The sequence below is a fragment of the Gracilinanus agilis genome, chromosome 1 (genome assembly GCF_016433145.1).
Source record: "Gracilinanus agilis isolate LMUSP501 chromosome 1, AgileGrace, whole genome shotgun sequence".
Taxonomy (NCBI): Eukaryota; Metazoa; Chordata; class Mammalia; order Didelphimorphia; family Didelphidae; genus Gracilinanus; species Gracilinanus agilis.
Window position 1 is genome coordinate 607,143,941 of NC_058130.1, and position 22,062 is coordinate 607,166,002.

Genomic DNA, 22,062 nt, shown 5'->3' on the forward strand with positions numbered 1-22,062 from the left:
TGCCAGGAGCTTTTCTTACAAATATTATTTTATTTGATCCTCAAAAAACTGTAGGCAAGCAGAGATCAAATGATTTGCTCTATTTCTGAGGTCATATTTGAACTCTGGTCTTCCCTGAGCATATACAACACTGTACCACCAGCTACCTCTCAGTAAATGCTTGCTGAAGAGATCTTTCACATACAGAGTCCTCAATTAGGAATCTTTCTCTATTTCTTCTGGAAGCAATGGCATCCATTCACAGCATCCCACTAAGACAAATTATCAATTTATTGAAACAAATTAACTTATTAGGATTTTGCTAACTTTAGATCCTTTATTATTAATATGTTAAGAATGAATAATTAGGAGTAATGCCCTGGGATTTTTTTTGTATAGGTTCTCCTTCCTTCTAATTAACCAATTATTATTCTTCAGACTGACTTGTTGAAATGTTCAAATTCTTTCATCTTTAGTCAGAGTGCACATCACCTGAACACCCTAAACTATAAGATCATAGTCATTTTGTTTTTAATTTTAAGATTATAAACAGTAAGGGGAGGTGTGAGTAGAGGAACATAGACAAACCATTCTTAGCTGACAGAAAAAGGTCTAGTATCATTTTATTTTTCTCATTGAAATGGACTTGCCCTAGCAGGACCTCTTCTCTTTTAGTCATTCATGAAACTTTAGGTAAGGACCACAATAGCTCCATATCATGTAAAGATTGGGAACTCCTGTTGAAATTATTTTCTTTATATTACTGCAAAGGGGAGGATAACTTACTAGGGTGTGGCACTATTATAATAAACAAAAAAGACTTTAAAAGAAAGTTCAAATGATTATTTGCATTGACAATCTTTTCCAATTAACGTTTTCAAGAAGTCATGGAATAACAATTCACATTTATATGGCAACCCACACAAAGCACTTATAGATTGTTATAATATTGGATACTTATAGCAATACTTAAATATACATAGAGCAAATAGTAATATTCCTATTTTTAAAATGGTGGTAGTGGGGGAAGGTTAACTGATTTACTCAAGGTGCCATATCTAGTACAATAGAAGTGAGACTCACATGCAGGTCTTATGACTTTCTTCCATATTTTCCATTTCATCTGGACATCTATAAGCAATTCCTAGTCCTTTCTCCTAAGAGAAAAGATACATAAATACATTATTAGTAAAAAGTGCCAATAATACACGTATAAAGCAACATTTTTTTCCTGCTTGAATTTGTCACACTTCCTGAAATACTGTCAGGCTTTCTCAAAGGAAATGAATCTGAATCTTTTTTGACTAGATCTAACTCTTTGAGCTGTAATAATTCAGTGCATTGCCAAAGACAGCATTGTTAGTGAAGTTAAATTTTCTAGTGACCTTGAATATGTTTTAAAATCCAAATGGTTTTTATTTCTAGTAGAAAGCATAGTATAATGAATTATAATTAAAAGATTTTTCTTTCTTGTTAATATGCTTTAATGAGGCAGTGTTTTCTAGGGATTTCAAAGCATTTTATGAACAAGAATTGACCTGCAATAAAATAATAATAACCTCAATACTCCAATGAAAGTATTATTATTTTAACATTTTGACCTTTAGTAGCAATCTCTGGGGTCTATCTCTGCCATCCCCAACCCAGATTGAATTCACACGTGAAGGTTAGGTCTCCCCAGATACTCTCTTAAGTTCAAAGGTACTATGGATCTGAACTCCTAGTATAGTTCATATGCACCCACTGATAGGTTAACCTTTAATAGTCAGCCAGAAGACACAATTAACTCGAAAACATTTTCTAAGATGGCATAGTGAAAACAGTAGCTATGAAAATTCCTCCTAACAAATCTGGGACACATTTAATAATCCACACATTATCCAAAGGTATAAACATAGAGTACACTGATAATGACCTAGATTAAGACCATATATGTGGTTTCCAGTACTGTAAGATTCAATATCTTTTTCCTTCCTGTTACGTTCTCTTGGGTTTCTTGTCTGCTGGGCAGATTGCTCACCTAGACTTTGTATGTCTGCTCCTCCTTGCAACTCAACTCTAGATAGGCAGGGTTAGTTATTCCTAGAATCCCATCATTGATTTTCTTCTCTTTTGCCAAAGGTCTCATTTGTTGAAGCTGCCCCCTTCCTTGAAGGTTGCCTCTTTATATTGTTTGCTTCTGGAGAATGTGTTTCTGATCCCTATCTTGAATAACAACTTTCTAAATTGCTTCCGGCTGGATGTAGTCTGATAGAAAACACTTCTGCTAGATGTCATGGCTGAGGAGGGGAAAGAGGCATAAGGGTCACTCTCCACAAGCTAATCCCTATAATTCGCCAACTGCTTTGCTGTCTACAGGGCTTGGCAGGTTTAGTTTTTTTGAAAATTATTTTTAACATCTTTCTTTCTTTTTCTTTCTTCTTTTTTTTTATGCCATTTATGTTTCCCACAAGGATTAGCATTTTAAAGCCTCCAGATTGTGGCCAAACTTTTCTTAGCAAATAAGGCTAGCTTTCTAATAGTCTAAAAACCCCTTTTCACTATATAGAAAAGATGACATGGTATAGCTAAATCTTTTCACTTCTTTAGCATATTAATACCTGTTACTTCTGTTCCCTTACTTTCTGTGATTATATCAACTAATTAGCAGGCACTTGGGGTCAGGATCAATCACCTCCCCTTCCGCCCCCCCATTTTATGTATGAAAACTAGTACAGGACAGTCACATGAAAGGCTAGTGATGAATGAACTAGGTTTTGAAGGTTATATTTACAAAAATACTATTAAAACTTGAGTGCAAAAGTGGGATCTCTAGTGCATTCAGCTGTCAAAAAACCAGAACTGAGTTAACTATATGATTGGGTTGATCTTCTGTCCAGAAAAAATGACTTAACATGGCCCAGCTCCCAAAACAGGAATATGTGGAGACATTCTCAAGTGCAGTAAGAGGGCTAATGTACAGTTCGAGTGTTTTGAATTTAAAACTAAGTATCCAAGTCTGATAGTATCCAAAGCAACAAATATGAATATGATTTATTAATTTTCTTGGGAACTTTAAGCCCTTAATTTTTATCTTTTACATATAGTTTTACCAACCCAAATAAAAATGGTGTAATAACTGACTTATTATTTTTTCATTCTGGGCACAGAATATTTTAATACCTTTTCCAACTTGAAGCCCACTAACATTGATGCTTATAACAGGTATGGATTCTACCTAATTTACATCTGATATTTATAAAGTAGTTTATCAATTTGCCTTCCCAGGTTATGTTAGAGGGCATTCCTGTTCAGCTATAGGTTGAGTTCCTTGGCCCCTGAGGTCTCTTCCACCTCAGATTATGTGAGTTTATTTTTCTATTCATCTTAATATTGAGGTTTTTATGGGAACTTGGAGGAGGGTGGGAAACAGGATTTGTCAGACCAGTTGACACAAAAGATCTAATGCCTGAAGGAGGGAAGGATTAGAATAGAAGAAAGGAAAATAAAAAGAAAAGAAAAGAAGTCTATGCTGAAGAGAGACATATCATTTCAAAAATTTGCTTTGGTTTTGCTTTACCTAGATTACAAGATTCGTTGCACTGGAAAGAGAGTGAGAATAGGAGACTTCCAGGAAGCCAGTGTCCTAGTCCTTGCTTTCATGGTCTCTTTTCCTTAATCTGTAAAATAAAGTAATTAAACTAGATAACCTTTACTTTTTGCTCTAAGATCTAGGGTTATGCTATCTGTAGCTTTATTTTGAGGCAGACAGATATACTTAGTGGATAGATTGTAGGGCTGAAGTCAAGAAGACTTGAGCTCAAATCCAGCCTCCAATGACCCTTGGAAAGTCATTTAACTTTTGTTTGCCTTAATCTACTGGAGAAGGAAATGGTAAATCACTATAATATCTTTGCTAAGAAAACTCCAGGACAGTATTGGCATGCTATCTGTGGTCCACAGGGTCACAAAGGGCTACACACAACTTTGCATAGTCACATATGTGACTTGAATAATTTGGTAAAAATTTATATTAATGATAATCTTTACTTTTTACTAAATATTTAAAAATTTATATTCTACCTTGTCTTAATCTACTATAGGTTCCTAGTTTCCATCTGTTCAAAAGAGGTCCTGTATATTTATTTCCCTTTGTGTCTACTAAGTGAATGATGCATGATAAAAGCCCTTGTTTACTAAATTAATCACCTCCTTTTTGGGTAATAAAGCTTTATCCATAAAGTGTTTCTACAATTAAATAAAATTATAAGTGTTTATATATGAGAATACAACGGTGAATTCAGTGAATATAGTTCATAAGAAGAGCTCAGAATTGATTTAAAAATCTATGTTCATTCCATGCATTAAGCTTTCATGGTGTGACACATTAGAACTCAGTTTTTAACCTGATTGTTTGCAATCTTTCAAAGCTGTGGGGGAAGAGAACACAATAAAATATTTGCATCATATCATGCCAGACTAAAGGTGTCACAACATTAATATACAGATTCTTTTTATCTGAATATGCACAAAAGCTGAGAGAATTTTTGTTCTTAGAAAATATATGAATGCTATATAGAAATTGGTTGCTGAATCCTCTGAGTTAAAAGCTGGCTTTTGAGACTCTATGATACTGAGCTGATATATCTACAATAATCTATTAATAAAGACACCTCTTTTAACAAACATGTACCTGGTGCTAGATACTCACTAAGAAAAAGGTAAAGCGTGACTGCAAAGAAGGTGATCATACGACAATCTATTACAGCTAAGGAACCACAGGATATCATTCTTGCCCCTTAGGCTCCAGGGTCTCAAACAATGCTTTTTCGGAAGGAACACGGACCCCAAACACAATGAGCAAAACGAAAACACCCAAACCTGAGTAATCGTTTCATTTTGCTTTTGGGAGTGGAGGCGGGGCGGGGAGCAAGAGAGGCAATCACTTCATCTTAGACATCGACACTTAACTTGCTCCCGGTCCATCCTTCCGAACCACCCACAGTCTTTTCTCTCGGGGTAGGTCCAGAGAGACACGCGAGCGGAAGGACCCAAGGTGGAGCGGCCTTAGTAACAAATCTCCGCCCGTCCAGGAAGGGTCGGTGGCGGGGCCGCCACAACCTCCAGTGGCGAGGAAAAGGACAGGCACCAAACGGGTAAGGTAAGGTGTACCTGGAGGTATCAGTGGGAGAGTGAAGGGCTGGCAACCTCCTCTGCCTCGGCCCTGCCCTCTCCTTTGCCCCGCCCTCTAGCTTTGCCTCGCCTCTCCCGCTTCTCGGATTCCCGGTGCCTGCTGTATAGGCTTCCCTTCCCTAGGGGGCGCAGCAGGAGCGGAGTGCGGAGCTGAGGGGAAGTCGAAGGAGCCTCGGAGCTGCGAGGGCGAGGGAGAGTGGGAGAGAAGGGAGGTAGGCGCGAAAGCGGGGCGGGGGCAAGGCTGAGCGGAGAGGCGTGGGGTGTGAGTGAGAGTGTGTGAGCCTGGGCGTGCTCCGGGGCGTGTGTGCGTGTGTGTACAACCTTATAGAGGGCGCGCCTGCCGCTCGTGGGTTAGTTGGACGCTGGATACCCTGGACAGCGCATCACTTCTCTCTTCGGGTGCTCCAGAAAGGCGACCAGACATGGTGAGTGCACGAGGGAGCGCCAAGACAGGGATTCGGGCCGAGGCTCCGAGGGGACGGCGGTGGCGTTGGCGGCGGCGGCGACGCCCCCCTCGGCCTTCCCCACCTTCATCACACCTGGCGGGGGGCGGCGGGGTTGGGGGGGGTAGCTCTTACAACCGCGCGCGCGCGCCCATACGCCCCGGCGGGAAAGAGTCAGTGCTCCGACCAGCTTCCCCGCCAGCCCGGCCCTATACTGCCGGGCGGCAGCGGGTCCTCGAGCCAGCTCAGGACTGAGGGTTTGTGAGGGAAGTAACGTGCCCGTCAAGCGGGAGGCAGCTCGGCGACCATGCACAGTCCCACTCAGTCACACACCCCCCAGGCACACCAAGCCGAGAACAAGCGCCTGCCCTGGGCTGTGGCCACTGACTGCGATCCCTACGCTGCCGGACTCTCTCCTGCGCAGCTCTTTGGGGGCAAGTAGAGAAAGTAGCATGTCCACCCTCCTCACTACCCCTGACATTTGGACACGCACCCATGGCATTAAGTTATTTACCTTCAAAGAGTCTGCCTGCTGATGTCCACCACTCTCCCCCTCCCCCAATAGGTCTTACACACACTGGGTTAGTTCTTGGTCCACTTCCAGGACCAGAACCCAAGTTCTTTTTAGTATGGAAACTGTGTCTTCACCTCTCATCTTTCTTTGCACACTTCAATCTCTTTATATAGTGATAGAGTCTCATGGAAGTACTGAATTTGGGGGACGGGTTGTCTGTGGTAGAAAAAAAAGTAATAGTCTTTGGTTTCCACAAGACCTGAGTTCAAATCTCATCTTTAAAAATTAATAGTATGTGATTGTGGGTAAGTTGCCTTATTCTTTATCTCAGTTACCTCCTCTGCTGAATGGAAACAGCGATCTATCTCATGGAGGTAGCTCCAAGGAAGGAACTTGGCAAACCTTAAAAGCATTTTAGAAATGTGTCATTTCACTTTCACTGAGACTGTTCTGTTTCATGTTATACAGATATAATTTTAAAAATTATTATGGGCCCTTTAATACACTGCTTCTTTGATGTCACCTTCTTTCTAACAATTGCCCTCACATTCCAGTTCTTAAAAATTCTTTGCTGAATTTCAGTCACTCTTTGTCCCCAGAGAAGGGAGCTGATTGCTTGAGTGTCTTTGCATCTAAACCTGGCCTTGTTGCTGCAAGGGGAGAAACATGCTGTACCATGCTATCAGAACTGGCATTAAGCAAAATCCTGATTAAGTTGTTTTCTTGTTCCCCTTTTTCCAAGACACATACTATTAGATTTTTTTCATCAAGCCCTACATTTCACATCAAGTCTTGCCTTCCATTGTCCCTAGGACATCCAAGACATTTGTCAGTATTCCTATTGCCTTCCTATCCCAAATCATAACCTCTCAGGGGCTAGGTGTTAACTTCAGAAAATGACAAAATTATTTATGGTGATTGGAAGTCAGTCATAGGATCATAGATTTAGAGTTGGAAGGGTCTTTAGAAATCATTTATTCCAGTTCCTCTCCCCATCATGTAATAGCTACAGAAATCCAGACCCAGAGACAAAACGCCACAGACAATAAATGGCTAAAACAGAATTCTAACCTAGTTCTTCTGATTCCAAATCAACTACTCTTCCTACTGCAGAAAGAAGGAGGTCCAGGTGACATCTAACCATTTGTGTATATTAATTGAGACTTTCTAGAGACAAATGCCCTTACCTTCTTTATCTATGACATTGTTAGATGGTAATCAGATTGAATGAGGTTTATGTTTTGAGAAATATTCATACTTTACAGGGTACCCTGTACATTGGATTCTCCATGTATTTTGTGCTGTGCTTCTCCTGGCTGACTGCATATGTAACATGTATGTAAGCTTTCAATTTCAGAAGTCAGAGCTTTTTTGGGAATCAGATTTGGCTGAGCTACTTTGGGCCTAAGCTTTTGTTCTGAGGTGGATAGAATGAAGTTTTTCTTTTTTTCTTTCTTTCTTTCTTTCTTTCTTTCTTTCTTTTCTTTTCTTTTCTTTTCTTTTCTTTCTTTCTTTCTTGAAGGGATATCTTTTGAGACCTAAAATGAGAAAACCAAATCCAAGGAGAGAATACTCATAAACCTTTTCTCTTGTTGCTGCAATGATATTTTTTTTTCTTGTTGTAGCAAAAGTTGTGAATGTCATTGATATTGATGCTTTTTGAAAGAACCGCTCTTTTAAAAGATTACAGTGAAGTGAAGTTTCTGGATGTCAATTACATGAAACCTTGTAACACCCCATAGTATTTATGTCTCAGATGAACTGGCCTTTTACAAGAAAGAAAATGTATAATCTAGTCTTTGTCAGTTATTTTGTTTATTTTGAGATAATTCTCCTATTAAGTGTTCTATTTGTAAATTTATTTGTATTGCACATATTTAATTAGACCTGTAGTCTGCATGAGCTAGATCAGTTAGATAGGTTAATCATAGTACACTCACCTGGAATCTTCAAAATCTGCTACTGAGCTGATCAATAGAAGCTGAGAGGTAATTGAAAGTCATTACTATCTAGAAGGGATTAAGGAATCTTTAATAAGGAAGGGAGTGGACTAGATCACCTGCCCATGTCCTTTCCACTCTAATGATTCAGGATTACCGTCTTCATGTTTCAGATACAGGTTATTTAAATTTACTAGCACCAATAACATGCAATGATATGTATACAGATCATAGGGAATTATTGTCTATAGTTAGACTCACCCACAGGGCTCCCAGACTTCTTCTAGGTGGCCTATGGAATGATTTGTACTGTTACACCTTTAAGTAGAGGATTAGGAAGGAGAGGAGGAAGTGGACCTCCATCATGAAAATTTGCCAATTTTTATACTATGTGGAGGTTATCCAACTGTACTGCTTTCCCCAAATTTACAAATTATACATTTGTACTTTTCCTTCCTCTAATTTGCATAAGGTCTTTGTCTTCTAGCCATTCAAAGATTTTAGTACCTACAAATAAATTCTTTAGTGGTAACTTTTAAGAATCACTAAGTGTAAGTTATTTTTTTAAATCTCTAGTTATCCTTTCATGTACATTCTTTTTTCACTTAACTTTTATGTTTCTGGTTTTGATGGAAGGCTTTTAGAGCTGAGTTTCTGATTGCTTTCTCATACTAACCACATTCTGTAGTTTAGGGATCTTGTTAACTAACACATATTCTTCATCTTCACTATAAGTGAATTAAAAATTTCCCTCTCTTTTCAACCATTTGTATTCTTTGGAGTGCTTCATTGCACATTAAGTTTTGTACAACAGAAAGAAAGCTACTCATCTTTCACACTGTGTTCTCTCTGTTTCCTATCGGTTAGTAATTCCACCAGCTCTTCTGTCTACAGTGTCTGAAATCTGACTCTTTCCCTTCTTTTCTCTACTACCTAGTTTTTTTTGCCAAATATTCTCATATTTTCCCTTGACAACATATTTTAAAAAGGAACACTTTTCTTACCCATTGCAATAATTCAAAATACCAAATATCATGGCTATTTTTTTTTTTTGGTATTTAACTTTCCAAGTTTTCTTTCCTGTTCAGCAGTGTGGCATATTGGAAGAAGCACTGGATTTGGAGTCAGACTATTCATGTCCCAGCGCTGATGATTTATTGTGAGACTGTGGGCTTCAGTTTCTTCATCTATAAAATGAGGGTAATCCTACTTATTCTACCTACATCATAAGATTGTTATTATATGAGTATCAAATGAGGAAATTTATAAAAAGCACTTTTTAATCATAAAGCTTCTGTTGACACTTATCCCACATGCAGTAGCTTTTTTCTGATTTTCTTTCATTTCTGCTTCATTCTTTTCTTTTTTCTCTCCTTTTTCCCTTTCCCTCTCTACTCTCCTTCCCTCCCACTCTTTTTGCATGTCAAGTACAAATTTCATCTTTTTTACCTTTGACCCACTGTGCCCATAACTCTATCTTGTCCCTTCATCTGCATTTTTCATGCTGTCATAAATAATCTTTGTTTTCTTTGTTGACTACATTACTAAGTTTTGTTTTTTATCAAATGTTAGAACTAAATTCCAACATAATGTCTTTTAGTGATAATCTGACATTGAAAATGTCCCTCAAAGTCTTGAATAAAATGGAAAAATGAAAGAAGGAGAAGAATGGATTGAAAGGGAAAATAAAAATACTTTAACTCTCAGACCTCTAAAATTCACTGTTATTTTCAAATAGTGGCACTGGGCCTGAAATGTTGTTTATGCCAAAGCATGTGTGTTCTCTAAGCACAGAGTAGAAAGGAGCTTTTTAAAAATTTCCCTTATATATCCCCCCCTTACCTTGGATTATAGCCAAGAATGGATGAATCTGATGAGATGTTAAAAATGGTAGGATTTTTCTACAGAGAAAGTCCTATAGAAGTATGGAAATAGTCTCAGATCACAGAGAGTAAAGGTCTGGGTATTCTCTGGCTCTACCTTTGTACTATATGGATGCTTTCCAACTCTTCTGTTTTCCCAAAGTTTACAACTTATACATTTGTATTTTTCATTTCTCCAACTTGCATAACATCTTTGTCTACTACCTATTCTAACATCTTAGTACCTATAAACAAATTTAGTAGAAGCTTTAAAAAAATCACTTAGTGTATATTATTTTTAAAATCGTTTTAAAATTCTCTAGATATGCATTCTTTTTTACCTGAATATTCCTTCCCTCTTACTTAGTCACTCCTTCCCTCTCAAGTGCTAGACACAAGAAGATTCACAAGATAACTTTTTCTTCTCCTTTTCTGTATGGTAGAATGTTAAACATGACACTGACTATTAGTCTGCTGTTTCCCATGAATAGAAAGTATATGTTTCACTCTAGGGGTACTGAATTAAACAAAAAAGGATAGTAATAGAATAAAGTCTTGGCAACATGCTTCTAAGCACTTCTATCTTGATCCTAAATTTTAGGAAAAAATGGGCTTAGATTTCTGGCTGTCAGTAGCAATGTTTTCTTTGATTCTCCCCATCCCTATGGTAATCTCTAATTCCCTGCCTCTGTTTCTGTCTCTGCTACTATCTGTCTGACTCTGTCTCTCTCATATATAAGACAGGGATTGGACCCTGTGATTTCATTAATATGGGGAATTTCCAGATAAGGAAAGTCACCCTTCTAGTGCAAATCTCCACCTTTTCTGAAATATAGTCATATAGAATTTCCTAGAGCACTGAAAGATTAAGTGGCTTGTCTAGAGGTCATGAGACAGTATGTGTTAAAGGCAAGATTTGAATTTGGGTTGTCCTAACTCCAAAGGCGGGTCTCTATCCACTATGCCATACATATAAAATATGCATACACACAGTTAAATCAATAAACATTCAAACATTTACTAAGCACTATATTAAAGGCATGGTATTAGACTCTGAGAGGTATGACACAATTCTTTCACTTAAAGAGCTCTTAATCTAAGAGGAGAAATAAGATATATTTAGAAAATAAATATACAAAATGGAGTGTGCTGACTGCATAATAGAAATATGAAGAGTATCTGATAATGCAAAACATCATCTAAGAAATTCAATAATTAAGGTTCTTTATATTGTTATTAAAAGCATTTATTTGTTTGAAGTAAAGTCTTCTGTCTTAATCATCTATTTACTCTGTTATAAGGGAACACAGTAGTGATAATCTGGATTTACATAAAACATAAACTGGGGTGATTATTTACTTTTTAAAAACCAATTCATTATGATAGGCTTCATTTAAGTAGTAAATCCTTCTAGTGCATTTATCTGATTTAAATAATGGAAATTTATTTTACACAAATACATATTTGAACATGTTTTAATTATTGTATGTACTATGGACATAGATGGCTTTTTTATTGTATCCAAAGTTTAATTTTGTTTTAAATGTATATAATATGTTTTTCTATCATTTTCATTTCCAAATCTATCCTTCCTCCCCTACCAAAAGGGGTAAATTCCCTAAGAACAAGAACCAAGAAAGGGGAAAAAGAAAGAAATTTAACAAAGCTAAGTCACTCATCAATAAAGCCTGGTATTGTGTATTATGTTCTATACCCATTGTTCTCTACCTCTACACAGAGAGAAGGTATATTTTCTTTTCTTTGGACCAAGCTTAATTACTGTAATTATTTGAAGTTGTAGGAGAGGGTTTTGTTTTTGTGTTTGCCTTTTATATCATTGTAGTCACTGTTTATGTTGTTTACTTTGCATCAAATATTCATAGAGGTTTTCCCATGTTTCCTATTAGTTAATTTTTCATCTAATTCATCAGTATAAGGTTTGTGACCTTATTAGAAACAATAGGGTGGAAGGACCTTTGGGAAAAGATAGTTAAAATAACCAAGATATCTCTCAAATGAGAAAAGTAGGAAAAAAAATCTGGGGATGTGACCTCTGGCTTCATGTGTGACATAAACAGCCCAAGATTTCAAACAAACAACTCTGGAAAGTTGGCTCCATTCCCCTGCAGCCTTAAGCTTTTCCAATGACCCTGACTATTGGAACATGATATCCACAATACCCCATTCTTCAGAATTCTTAGGGACCTAACTAAGGATACAAACAAAACATAATTCCAGAATCAATTAACAAAAAACCATAAATATCAATTAATACCAGTATTAAAACTGCTTTGCTGAGAAACATGCTAAGTTCTAGGGAAGATGAAAAATTTTAATCAACCATGACTTACTTTTTAATTGTAGGATAAGACACAAACTTAGGTGTAACACCCAATATTACAGGATAAACACATTAGAGAGTTGTCAAACAATATAAGATAAAGCTAGCAAGATAGTGAGATCTCAGGCTGTGGTAGGTCTTGACTGTCAGGAAAGAAGAGTTTTAACTTTGTTTTAAGAAGCAGCAGGGAGCTTTTGAGATGAGTAGTGATATAACTAGATCCAGGTGGCCTATAAGCAGCTAGGTGATATGGTGAAAAACATGGGTTTAAATACTGTCCCAGATATTTAATTGGTTGTGTGACCCTGGGCAAGTCACAGCCTCTCTCAGCCTCATTTTACTTATTGTAAAATGTGGATAATAATAGCACCTATTCTTCAGGGCTTTTGTGAAAACTGAATGAGACCACATAGGTAAAGTACTTTGCCAACCTTTAAAGTGATTAATAAATACTAGAGGCAACACAATGTATTGAGAGGGTTGGATCTGGAATTAGGAAGTCTTGAGTTCAAATTCTGCCTCAGATATTAGTAGTGGAACCCTAGTAAGTCACTTCATCTCTGACTCCATTTCTTCAGCTGAAAAATGGAGAAAATAATAGCACCTACTACTTAGGATTGTTCTCAAGAAAAAATGAGATAATGTTTGAAAGTACTTTGCAAACCTTAAAGCACTTTAACAATGTGAGCTATTAGCTATATATTTACAAAGGCTTTGATAGAGAAAAAAGAGAATGAAGGTGAGGAAATTATTGCAGTAGTCCAGGTAAATGGTAATAAATGGTTCTACTAGCCTTACTACAGTGGGAATAGATGGAGGGAGAAGGAGATGGATTCAAGATAAATTTGAATTGCAGGGCCTTAATATAGTATGTGAGATCATAGATAGGGAAGTCAAAGATAACCTAGATTAATTAACTTAGATAATACTGTCAGAAAGGAAGGACAAACTCCCTGGTCTTCTGAGTGCTTATTCAGTACTTCCTTTACCACACCAACCTTCTTCCCATAGGAAAAGATAATTTAAAAGGAAATAACTCATCTCAGTTTATCAATCAACAAGTATTTCTTAAGAAACTACTATGTGCCAGGCCTGGTGTTAGTCTCTAGGGATACAACTACAATGGATGAATAATCTCTACTCAGAAGTTACACTTTAATGGAAGATTCTCTGATTTTCATAAAGGCTTAATTCTAAGATTTCCATAATTATATGTTCCCTTATTGGTTTAAAACTTGACTCATTTACAAAGATTTTGTTTAGGCATAATTTTTCAAGTACACATCTGTTGTGTAAAATGAAATGCATTTTATCTGACATAATAAGATAGGGTTAGTGGTGAAGGGAGTAAGCAAAGATTTTTTTTATTCTCTCATTAGTAATGTTCTTTTACCTAGAGGAGAAAAGTTAGGCTTAATATCATTTGCCCCAGCCTGAACCAATTATTTTTCTCTTCTGACATTTTCTGTTCATCTCCGATAGCCAAAGAGACCATGATAACTTTTTAGGTCAAAATTTTTAAAAGCCTGTAGCCCAATGATTTGCACTTTTAAGTAGCTTCTATGGAAACTGTTTCCTTAATGGCTATCATTATTATAGAGGGGTTAGTGAGGCCTAGTATAAAAAGCCCAGGACTGAGTGCCTGAACATAGGTCCTGGCAGCAAATAGACTATCTGCTTTTGGTAAACCTGTGTGGACATGGAGGAGAGGCTAAATAATATTATCAGTGAGAGGAGGTTTATGTGCATTTTAAGTGGAGTTATACATAGGTCTATATAATGCATATCTTAGCCTGAGCTGTCTCCTATTCCACACACTTAAAAAAGGATGACTGCAACAACCAAAATCCCTAACTTTGTATAGCTTGACAATTTAATTAAAGTTTTGTATATCTGTTGTAATTTTCATCTTCTTACCCTCAAAAAATTCTATTTCTAATGAAAAAAATGGCAACAAAAGTTTACTCTGAGAAAATGCTATTTCCATATATGTTTAAAATGTTTCTAAAACATTATCAATTTCAAAACCAGAAGCTCGGGAACTTTTTTTATTCCCTTCTCTACCTACATGCAAAGCAGCTTGCTTACTTGAATTTTGTCAGCCAGTGTGCCAACAATCGAGTTAGCCAAAGAGTGATGGCTATGTAGACTATTTTTGTTGTTGTTCAGTCATGTCTGACTCTTCATGACCCCATTTGGGGTTTTCTTAACAAAACTACTGAAGTAGTTTGCCTTTTTCTTTTGTAGCTCATTTTAAAGAGGAGGAAAACTGAGGCACAAGGGGTTAAGTGACTTGCCCAGAGTCACTCAGGCCAGATTTGAACTCGGGAAGATGACTCTAGGCCTGGCACTCTATCCACTTTACCATCTAGATGCCTTCTTCTGAGTGCTCTGCATTTAAAGACCATCCTCCCTGAGAGTATGGATATAGCTAAAAGTGTCAGTATAAGGACAAGAGACATGTGAGAAGGATGAGTAATTGGCTCTAGGATAAGAGATGAAGGTGACAAATGAGAATGTAGAGGCAAATATTGGGAACAGGATGGATCTAAATAAAAATGAGGGATCTAGAGTTGTTTCCTCCAGATACATTAAGTTTATTTGTGCTCTAGTGACACTTTACTACCTACTTTCTGACTTTTGCTTCTTTTAAGTGCCTATTGACAAATGTTGGCTTGATATGTATTTTGAGCAGAATTTCTTCACCAATCATGTGTCACAAAATCATTTTTGGATATATTTGTAATTTTATATTGTTGTCCTTTGAACACAAACAAGATCAAAATGACATCATGATAGCAAGGTCAGTGTACAGTGTGTTTGACTGTGGCTAATCAAATCAATATGTGCTTGGATGGCTCAACCACAGGTTGGGCACAAATAGTCTGTTTGAACAATTGGGATGGAGATGTCTTTAAATTTGTGCATCTCATGTTTCTTTTGGGCTACTGCAATTCTGCTTTACTTATAGAGCACAGAGCCTTCTTTGATGTGAGCATGCCTTGCTGAACTGCTCTATATCAGTAGTTCTTCAGAGACTTTGAAAGTGTTTTTGTATCACTTCTCCTAACCTTCATATAAACATTTGCTTTGTGTGAATTCTCTGCAGGAGAGTTTAAGTCCTTGGCAGTTCAACTTGAGAAAGGACCTCAATATCTGGTAACATATTTTACTGGGTGATCTTCATAATCTTCCCAAGACCATTCAAATGGAAGTGATTCAGTTTCTTTTATTTTTATTTTTAAAAATTTTAATCTTTACCTTCTATCTTAGAATCAATACTAATTATTGGTTCCAAGGCAGAAGAGTGGTAAGTGCTAGGCAATGAGGGTTAGGTGACTTGCCCAGGGTCACACAGCTGGTAAATGCCTGAGGCCAGATTTCAACCTAGGATCTCCTGTCCTAGGTTTGGCTCTCAATCTGCTGAGCTACCCAGCTGCCCCTGAAATGATACAATTTCTTAGCATGGTGCTGGTATACTATCCATGTTTCACAGACATAAGACAGTGATGTCAGCATAACAGCTCTATTGATCTTCAGTTTGGTAGGTAGCTCTAATACTTCTCTTTCACACTTTCCTTTGGAGCCTCTCAAGCACTGAGCTAGCTCTGACAACATATGCATCAACATCATCATCTATCTGAACTTTCCTGGAAAGTTTACTGCTAAGGTAAGTGAAGTTATCCACAGCATTCAAAAATTCTACATTTTCTATAAAACCAATGGTAACACATATGGATGGTACAGTGCTGGCTGGTGGAGAACTTCTATTTTCTTAGGGCTAATTGTCAGTTCAAAATTAGCACAAAACAATTAGAGAAATGCAAATCAAAACAACTCTGAGGTATCACCTCATACCTAGCAGATTGGCTAAAATGAAAGAAAGGGAGAGTAATGAATGTTGGAGGGGATGTGGCAAAATTGGGACATTAATGCATTGCTGGTGGAGCTGTGAACTGATCCAGCCATTCTGGCTGGCAATTTGGAATCATGCTCAAAGGGCTATAAAAGAATGCCTGCCCTTTGATCCAGCCATACCATTGTTGGGTTTGTACCCCAAAGAGATCATAGATAAACAGACTTGTACGAAAATATTTATAGCTGCGCTTTTTGTGGTGGCAACAAACTGGAAAAGGAGGGTATGTCCTTCAATTGGGGAATGCCTGAACAAACTGTGGTATATGCGGGTGATGGAATACTATTGTGCTAAAAGGAATAATAAACTGGAGGAGTTCCAGGCGAACTGGAGAGACCTCCGGGAACTGATGCAGAGTGAAAGGAGCAGAGCCAGAAGAACATTGTACACAGAGACTGATATACTATGGTAAAACTGAATGTAATGGACCTCTGTACCAGCAGCAATACAATGACCCAGGACAATTCTGAGGGATTTATGGTAAAGATGCTACCTACATTCAGAGGAAGAACTGCAGGAGAGGAAACATATATGAAAAACAACAGCTTGAACGCATGGGTCGGGGTGGACCTGATTGAGGGTGTGGACTCGAAACTACCACACCAATGCAACTACCAACAATTTGGAAATAGGTCTTGATCAAGGACACATGACAAAACTAGTGGAAATGTGCATCGGCCATGGGTGGGGGGAGTGCGGGGGGTGAAGGGGAAAGTAGGAGCATGAATCATGTAACCATGTTAAAAATGAATATTAATAAATGTTTAAAAAAACCACCTTATAACAAAAACAAACAAAAAAATCAGCTTATTTTTATCTGGAGACAAAACCCATTATAAAAGTACAGACAGAAAATAAACCAGATTTAAAGAGAAAAAAAAATTAGCACAAAACAACAGAGGATCAATCCATTCTTTCTTACATATCAGTCTTAGAGACTACATAGAGTACACATCTACAAACAAAAATTCACTCACCAGCTCTCCTACTTTAGTCTTGGATTGTAGCCTTTTCAAATTAAATAATTTACTGTTCAGTGTGGTAGCTGACTTTGATGCTGTTTTCATGCTTGTTGAAGGTGTCTAACAATATTGCAGAAACATCATGCTAAAAAGCATGGGAGCAAGCACATAGCCCTTCTTCACTCTATTGGTGACTGGGAAAACATAAGAGCATCATCCATTATCCAGAATTCATGCAAGCAAGCCATCAGGAAATTGGTGTACAGTTCTGATGAACTTTTCTGGGCAACCAAATTTTGCCAAGATCTTCCATAAGCCCTCATAACTGACCCTTTCTTTTCTTTTTTTTTTTTTAAATCATTTTTTATTTTTAGAAAAAATTTCCCTGGTTACATAAGTCATGTTTTTACTTTACCCTTCACCCCCCACTCCCATCCCCCAGCTCTCCCCCTCCCCCCGATGTAGCTAATTCGCATTTCCACTGGTGTGGTCAGTCAAGACTTATTTACACATTATTGATAATTACATGGTTGTGGTCTTTTCAGGTCTACATCCCCAATCATGTTCTCATCAACCCCAGTGTCCACTCAGTTGTTTTTCTTCTGTGTTTCTACTCCTGCAGTTCTTCCTCTGAATGTGGATAGTGTTCCTTTCCATAAATCCCTCAGAATTGTCTTGGGTCATTGCATTGCTGCTAGTACAGATGTCCATTACATTCAATTTTATCACAGTGTTTCAGTCTCTGTGTACAATGTTCTTCTGGCTCTGCTCCTTTCACTCTGCATCAATTCCTGGAGGTCTTTCCAGTTCTCATGGAATTCCTCCAGTTTATTATTCCTTTGAGCACAATAGTATTCCATCACCAGCATATACCACAATTTGTTCAGCCATTCCCCAATTGAAGGGCGTACCCTCGTTTTCCAGTTTTTTTGCCACCACAAAAAGTGCAGCTATAAATATTTTTGTACAAGTCTTTTTATCTATGATCTCTTTGGGGTACAAACCCAGCAATGGCTGGATCAAAGGGCAGGCATTCTTTTAGAGCTCTTTGGGCATTGTTCCAAATTGCCATCCAGAATGGTTGGATTGGTTCTCAACTCCTCCAGCAATGCATTAATGTCCCAATTTTGCCACATTCCCTCCAACATTCATTACTCTCCCCTGCTATCATTTTAGCTAACCTGCTAAAGAGTTGTTTTGATTTGCATTTCTCTAATTATTAGAGATTTAGAACACTTTCTCATGTGCTTATTGATAGTTTTGATTTCTTTATCTGAAAATTGCCTATTCATGTCCCTTGCCCATTTATCAATTGGGGAATGGCTTGTTTTTTTATACAATTGATTTACCTCCTTGTATATTTGAGTAATTAGAGCTCTGTCAGACCAACTCAGTTTTTAAAACTGATTTCAGATTATTCCCCCTCATAGTTCTCACTAAACTGGTCTACTAAATCTTCTATCTCTTGACTGGCTGTATCCGCTAGAATGTTTTTCTTTCTCATCTCTTCTTTGTGATAATCCCTAGTTTCCTTCAGGATTCAGTTCATGTGACAGTTTAAGGCCTTTCCTGTTTTCCCCATTCCCTACTGATAGAGTCCTTTTTCTTCCTACTTTGTGTTTTCTGTTTATATTATTTATTGATCTGTGTACCTATTGTTGCCTCCCAGTTAGACACTAAGATCCTAAAGAGTAAAATTTGTTTTTGTTTTAGCCTTGTGTTTCCAGGGTCTAGCAGAGTTCCAGGCATATACTATATTTTTAATAGATGCTTGTTGAATTAAATTCAAATGAATGAACTAGGGATACAAAACTGAAAAACTCTACCTTTAAAGGTAGTTTCTCCAAAAATAACTAGATATTGAAGAACTTAAAAACTACATTTGGCCATAGGTGGTCAAAATACATCATCTTTAACTTAAAACAATCCCTCTTAATCTTACTACCAAGGAGAAAAACTTTGTTGCAAATTCTTAATAACAAAACAACTAGCTTTGTTGTTGAAAGAAGTAGATTAAAGCCTACTAGAGCTTTATAAGATTAAGCAGAGACAAGTACCTTACATCATCGAGGTAATCCAATCCTGATATAGCTTCTTGTTTATTTTTAAAATAACATTATTAAAATCAGAATTGGAAGTCCAGTTTTCCCATTCATAGTTCACATTCATTAATGATGACCTCCTTGATTCTTAGTCAATGAATCTTTATTGAGTACCTACTGTGTGTAAGGCTTCATACTATGCTCAGTGGAAGATATAAAGATGAATAAAACCATAGTTTTACTTATGGTGGAATGCCTGGGGTGATCCAGTCTTTTGGCCTGGGTGCCAAAATTTAGAATGTTATTTTTTTTAAATGTTATTTACTTAGGGGGCAGCTGGGTGGCCCAGTGGAGTGAGAGTCAGGCCTAGAAATAGGAGGCCGTAGTTTTAAATCTGGACTCAGACACTTCCTAGCTGTGTGACCCTGGGCAAGTCACTTAACCCCCATTGCCTAGCCCTCACTACTCTTCTGCCTTGGAACCAATACACAGTAGTGATTCCAAGATGGAAGGTAAGGGTTCAAAAAATAAAAATAAATGCATTTATTTATTTAGAATATTTTTCCATGGTTACATGATTCATGATTTTCCCACATTCCTCTTCCCTCCACCTTCCCCGAGCTGACAAGCAGTTCCACTGGGTTATATGTGTATCATTGTTCAAAACCTATTTCCATGTTATTCATATTTGCAATAGAGTGATCATTTAACATCAAGCCCTAATCATAATATCCCCATCGAACCACATGATTGATCGTATCTTTTTCTTCTGTGTTTCTACTCCCATGGTTCTTTCTCTGGATTGGATAGCATTCTTTCTTATAAGTTCCTCTGGATTCCTGGGTCACTGCATTGCTCTTAGTAGAAAAATCCATTACATTTGATTGTATCATAGTGTTATCAGTCTTTGAGTACAGTGTTCTCTTGGTTCTGCTTTTTTTGCTCAGCATTGATTCCTGGAGGTCTTTCCAGTTCACATGGAAATCTTCCATTTCATCATTCCTTATAGCACAATAGTATTCCATCACCATCAGATACCACAATTTGCTCAGCCATTCCCCAGGTGATGGACACCCCCTTATTTTCCAATTTTTTGCCACCACAAAGAGCACAGCTATAAATGTGTTTGTACAAGTACTTTTCCTTATAATCTCTTTGGGGTACAAACCCAGCAGTGGTATGGCCGGATCAAAAGGCAGGCATTGTTTTAAAGCCCTTTGCACATAGTTCCAAATTGCCCTCCAGAATAGTTAGATTAATTCACAACTCCACCAGCAGTGTATTAGTGTCCCAACAAAATTTAGAATGTATTGAAAGTACCTAGCTTCTTTCAGCTGGGAAGGACATGAGAATTTAGCATCTTAGTTAATAAGAATCACATAATTTAAGTAGGAAGTTATCAGATGATGCTTTTGCCCACCTAAATTCACAGCCTGGTTTTCTCTTTCCTAACCCTAAACATTTCTTCTGCCATGTCAGTTTCCCCAGTGACAATCTGCAGTCTCTGCCCACAGTGGTGAGTGTTTGGGGAGGTGCTGTCCTTCAGTCTCTCTGCTAGCAGGGTCAGATGACTTGAGATTTGAAGTTTCTTTCCCCAAGTTTCCTCTGTACCTAAACTCAAGTGAATTTGTCTTAGCTTGCACTATTCCTCAGGGATTGTTGGTTATAGTTTTAAGAAAGACAAAGTACCCATCCCAAAGGTACTTACAATTTAGTTGGGAGAAATAATACAAGGCAAACAGTAAATGAGTGATATAGGCAATGAGTATTGAAGGAGTTCAGCAGAAGGAGAAGGTGATATTTGAGCTAGACTTTGAAGAATAAATAAGGTTTCTGTAGGTGGAGAATAGCAACAGGAATAAAGTTATATATCTATGTCTATAGGTGGGGTTAGGCAATTGCAATAAACCCCTATTCAGTCTTACATCAGAATTCTTTCATTTAGGTTAACAAGTTTTAAAATGTATTTATATCTTGGCTGTCTTGCAATGTGTATCTTTGAAGAAAATACTCAGTAAGATCAGAGATCCATGTATATATTTTATAATATATAAATTATTAGTACTCTAATTTCTAAGAAATAAAGCTTAAAGTGAGTGAATATGAAAAAGCATATCTTTCCAGAAGAGGCAGAGTGAACTGAGAGTAGGGAGCATAGACTAAAAGAGTCATATGCAGTAGAATGACATCCCTTCCCTCTCAGGAGCCACTTGCCTTCATATTGTTGGTCATGGCTATTTTTCCTGAACTCTTCAAAGAGAGTTAACTTGAAGAAAAGCTGCCGAATCATGCCTCCATAGTTAACGCTTTGCTAAACAAATCTAGCTGCTGATTTTGTGAAGTTGCTAGAATATAATATTTAATTTTTCATTTTGTTATCCAGGATTCCAAGTATGGTTAATTATTAAAGTGCTGGATTTCACTAGCTATTTGCATAGGAGACGTTGTGATGATAACACACGTCATCAAACATTCATAAATACATTTGTCACATATGTAAATTTATCATGATATGTGTGTAAAATTGCTGGACTATTGTCATTGTTTATCATCAAATTAATAGACCTTTATTAAACCAGAAAAAAACCATATTTTCTCTGAGGGGTTAAGCCTACATTACTTAGGGAATTACTTTGCTTAGCTAATGCAGTTTACAATGCATAAATGTTCTGAATAAAAAAGGTATTTTTGAAGGACAGTGATTCCAATCAGTTTGGCTAGAATACAGGATTCATGTAAGGGAATAGTGGTAGACAAGCCTGTAAATGTGGTTTGGGGATTTAATTGTTGCAAGTGTTAACAATCAGGCTAAATAGTTTGGATTTTATTCTACAGATCACAGGGAAGCTATTGAAAGATTGTGAAAAGACCTGTGACATAATAAGAATAAA

General features: G+C 37.3%; 1 protein-coding gene across 1 annotated transcript in view; it reads left to right on the top strand.

The window, feature by feature from the left end:
- Window positions 1-4,814: 4,814 nt before the first annotated feature.
- Window positions 4,815-22,062, top strand: part of ELOVL2 (ELOVL fatty acid elongase 2) — a 102,164-nt gene continuing 84,916 nt past the window's right edge. Inside the window, exons 1-3 of the mRNA XM_044667746.1 lie at window positions 4,815-4,843; window positions 4,982-5,119; window positions 9,137-9,248. Of these exons, the coding sequence (XP_044523681.1) occupies window positions 4,815-4,843; window positions 4,982-5,119; window positions 9,137-9,248 (279 nt within the window). The remainder of the gene's footprint in view (window positions 4,844-4,981; window positions 5,120-9,136; window positions 9,249-22,062) is intronic.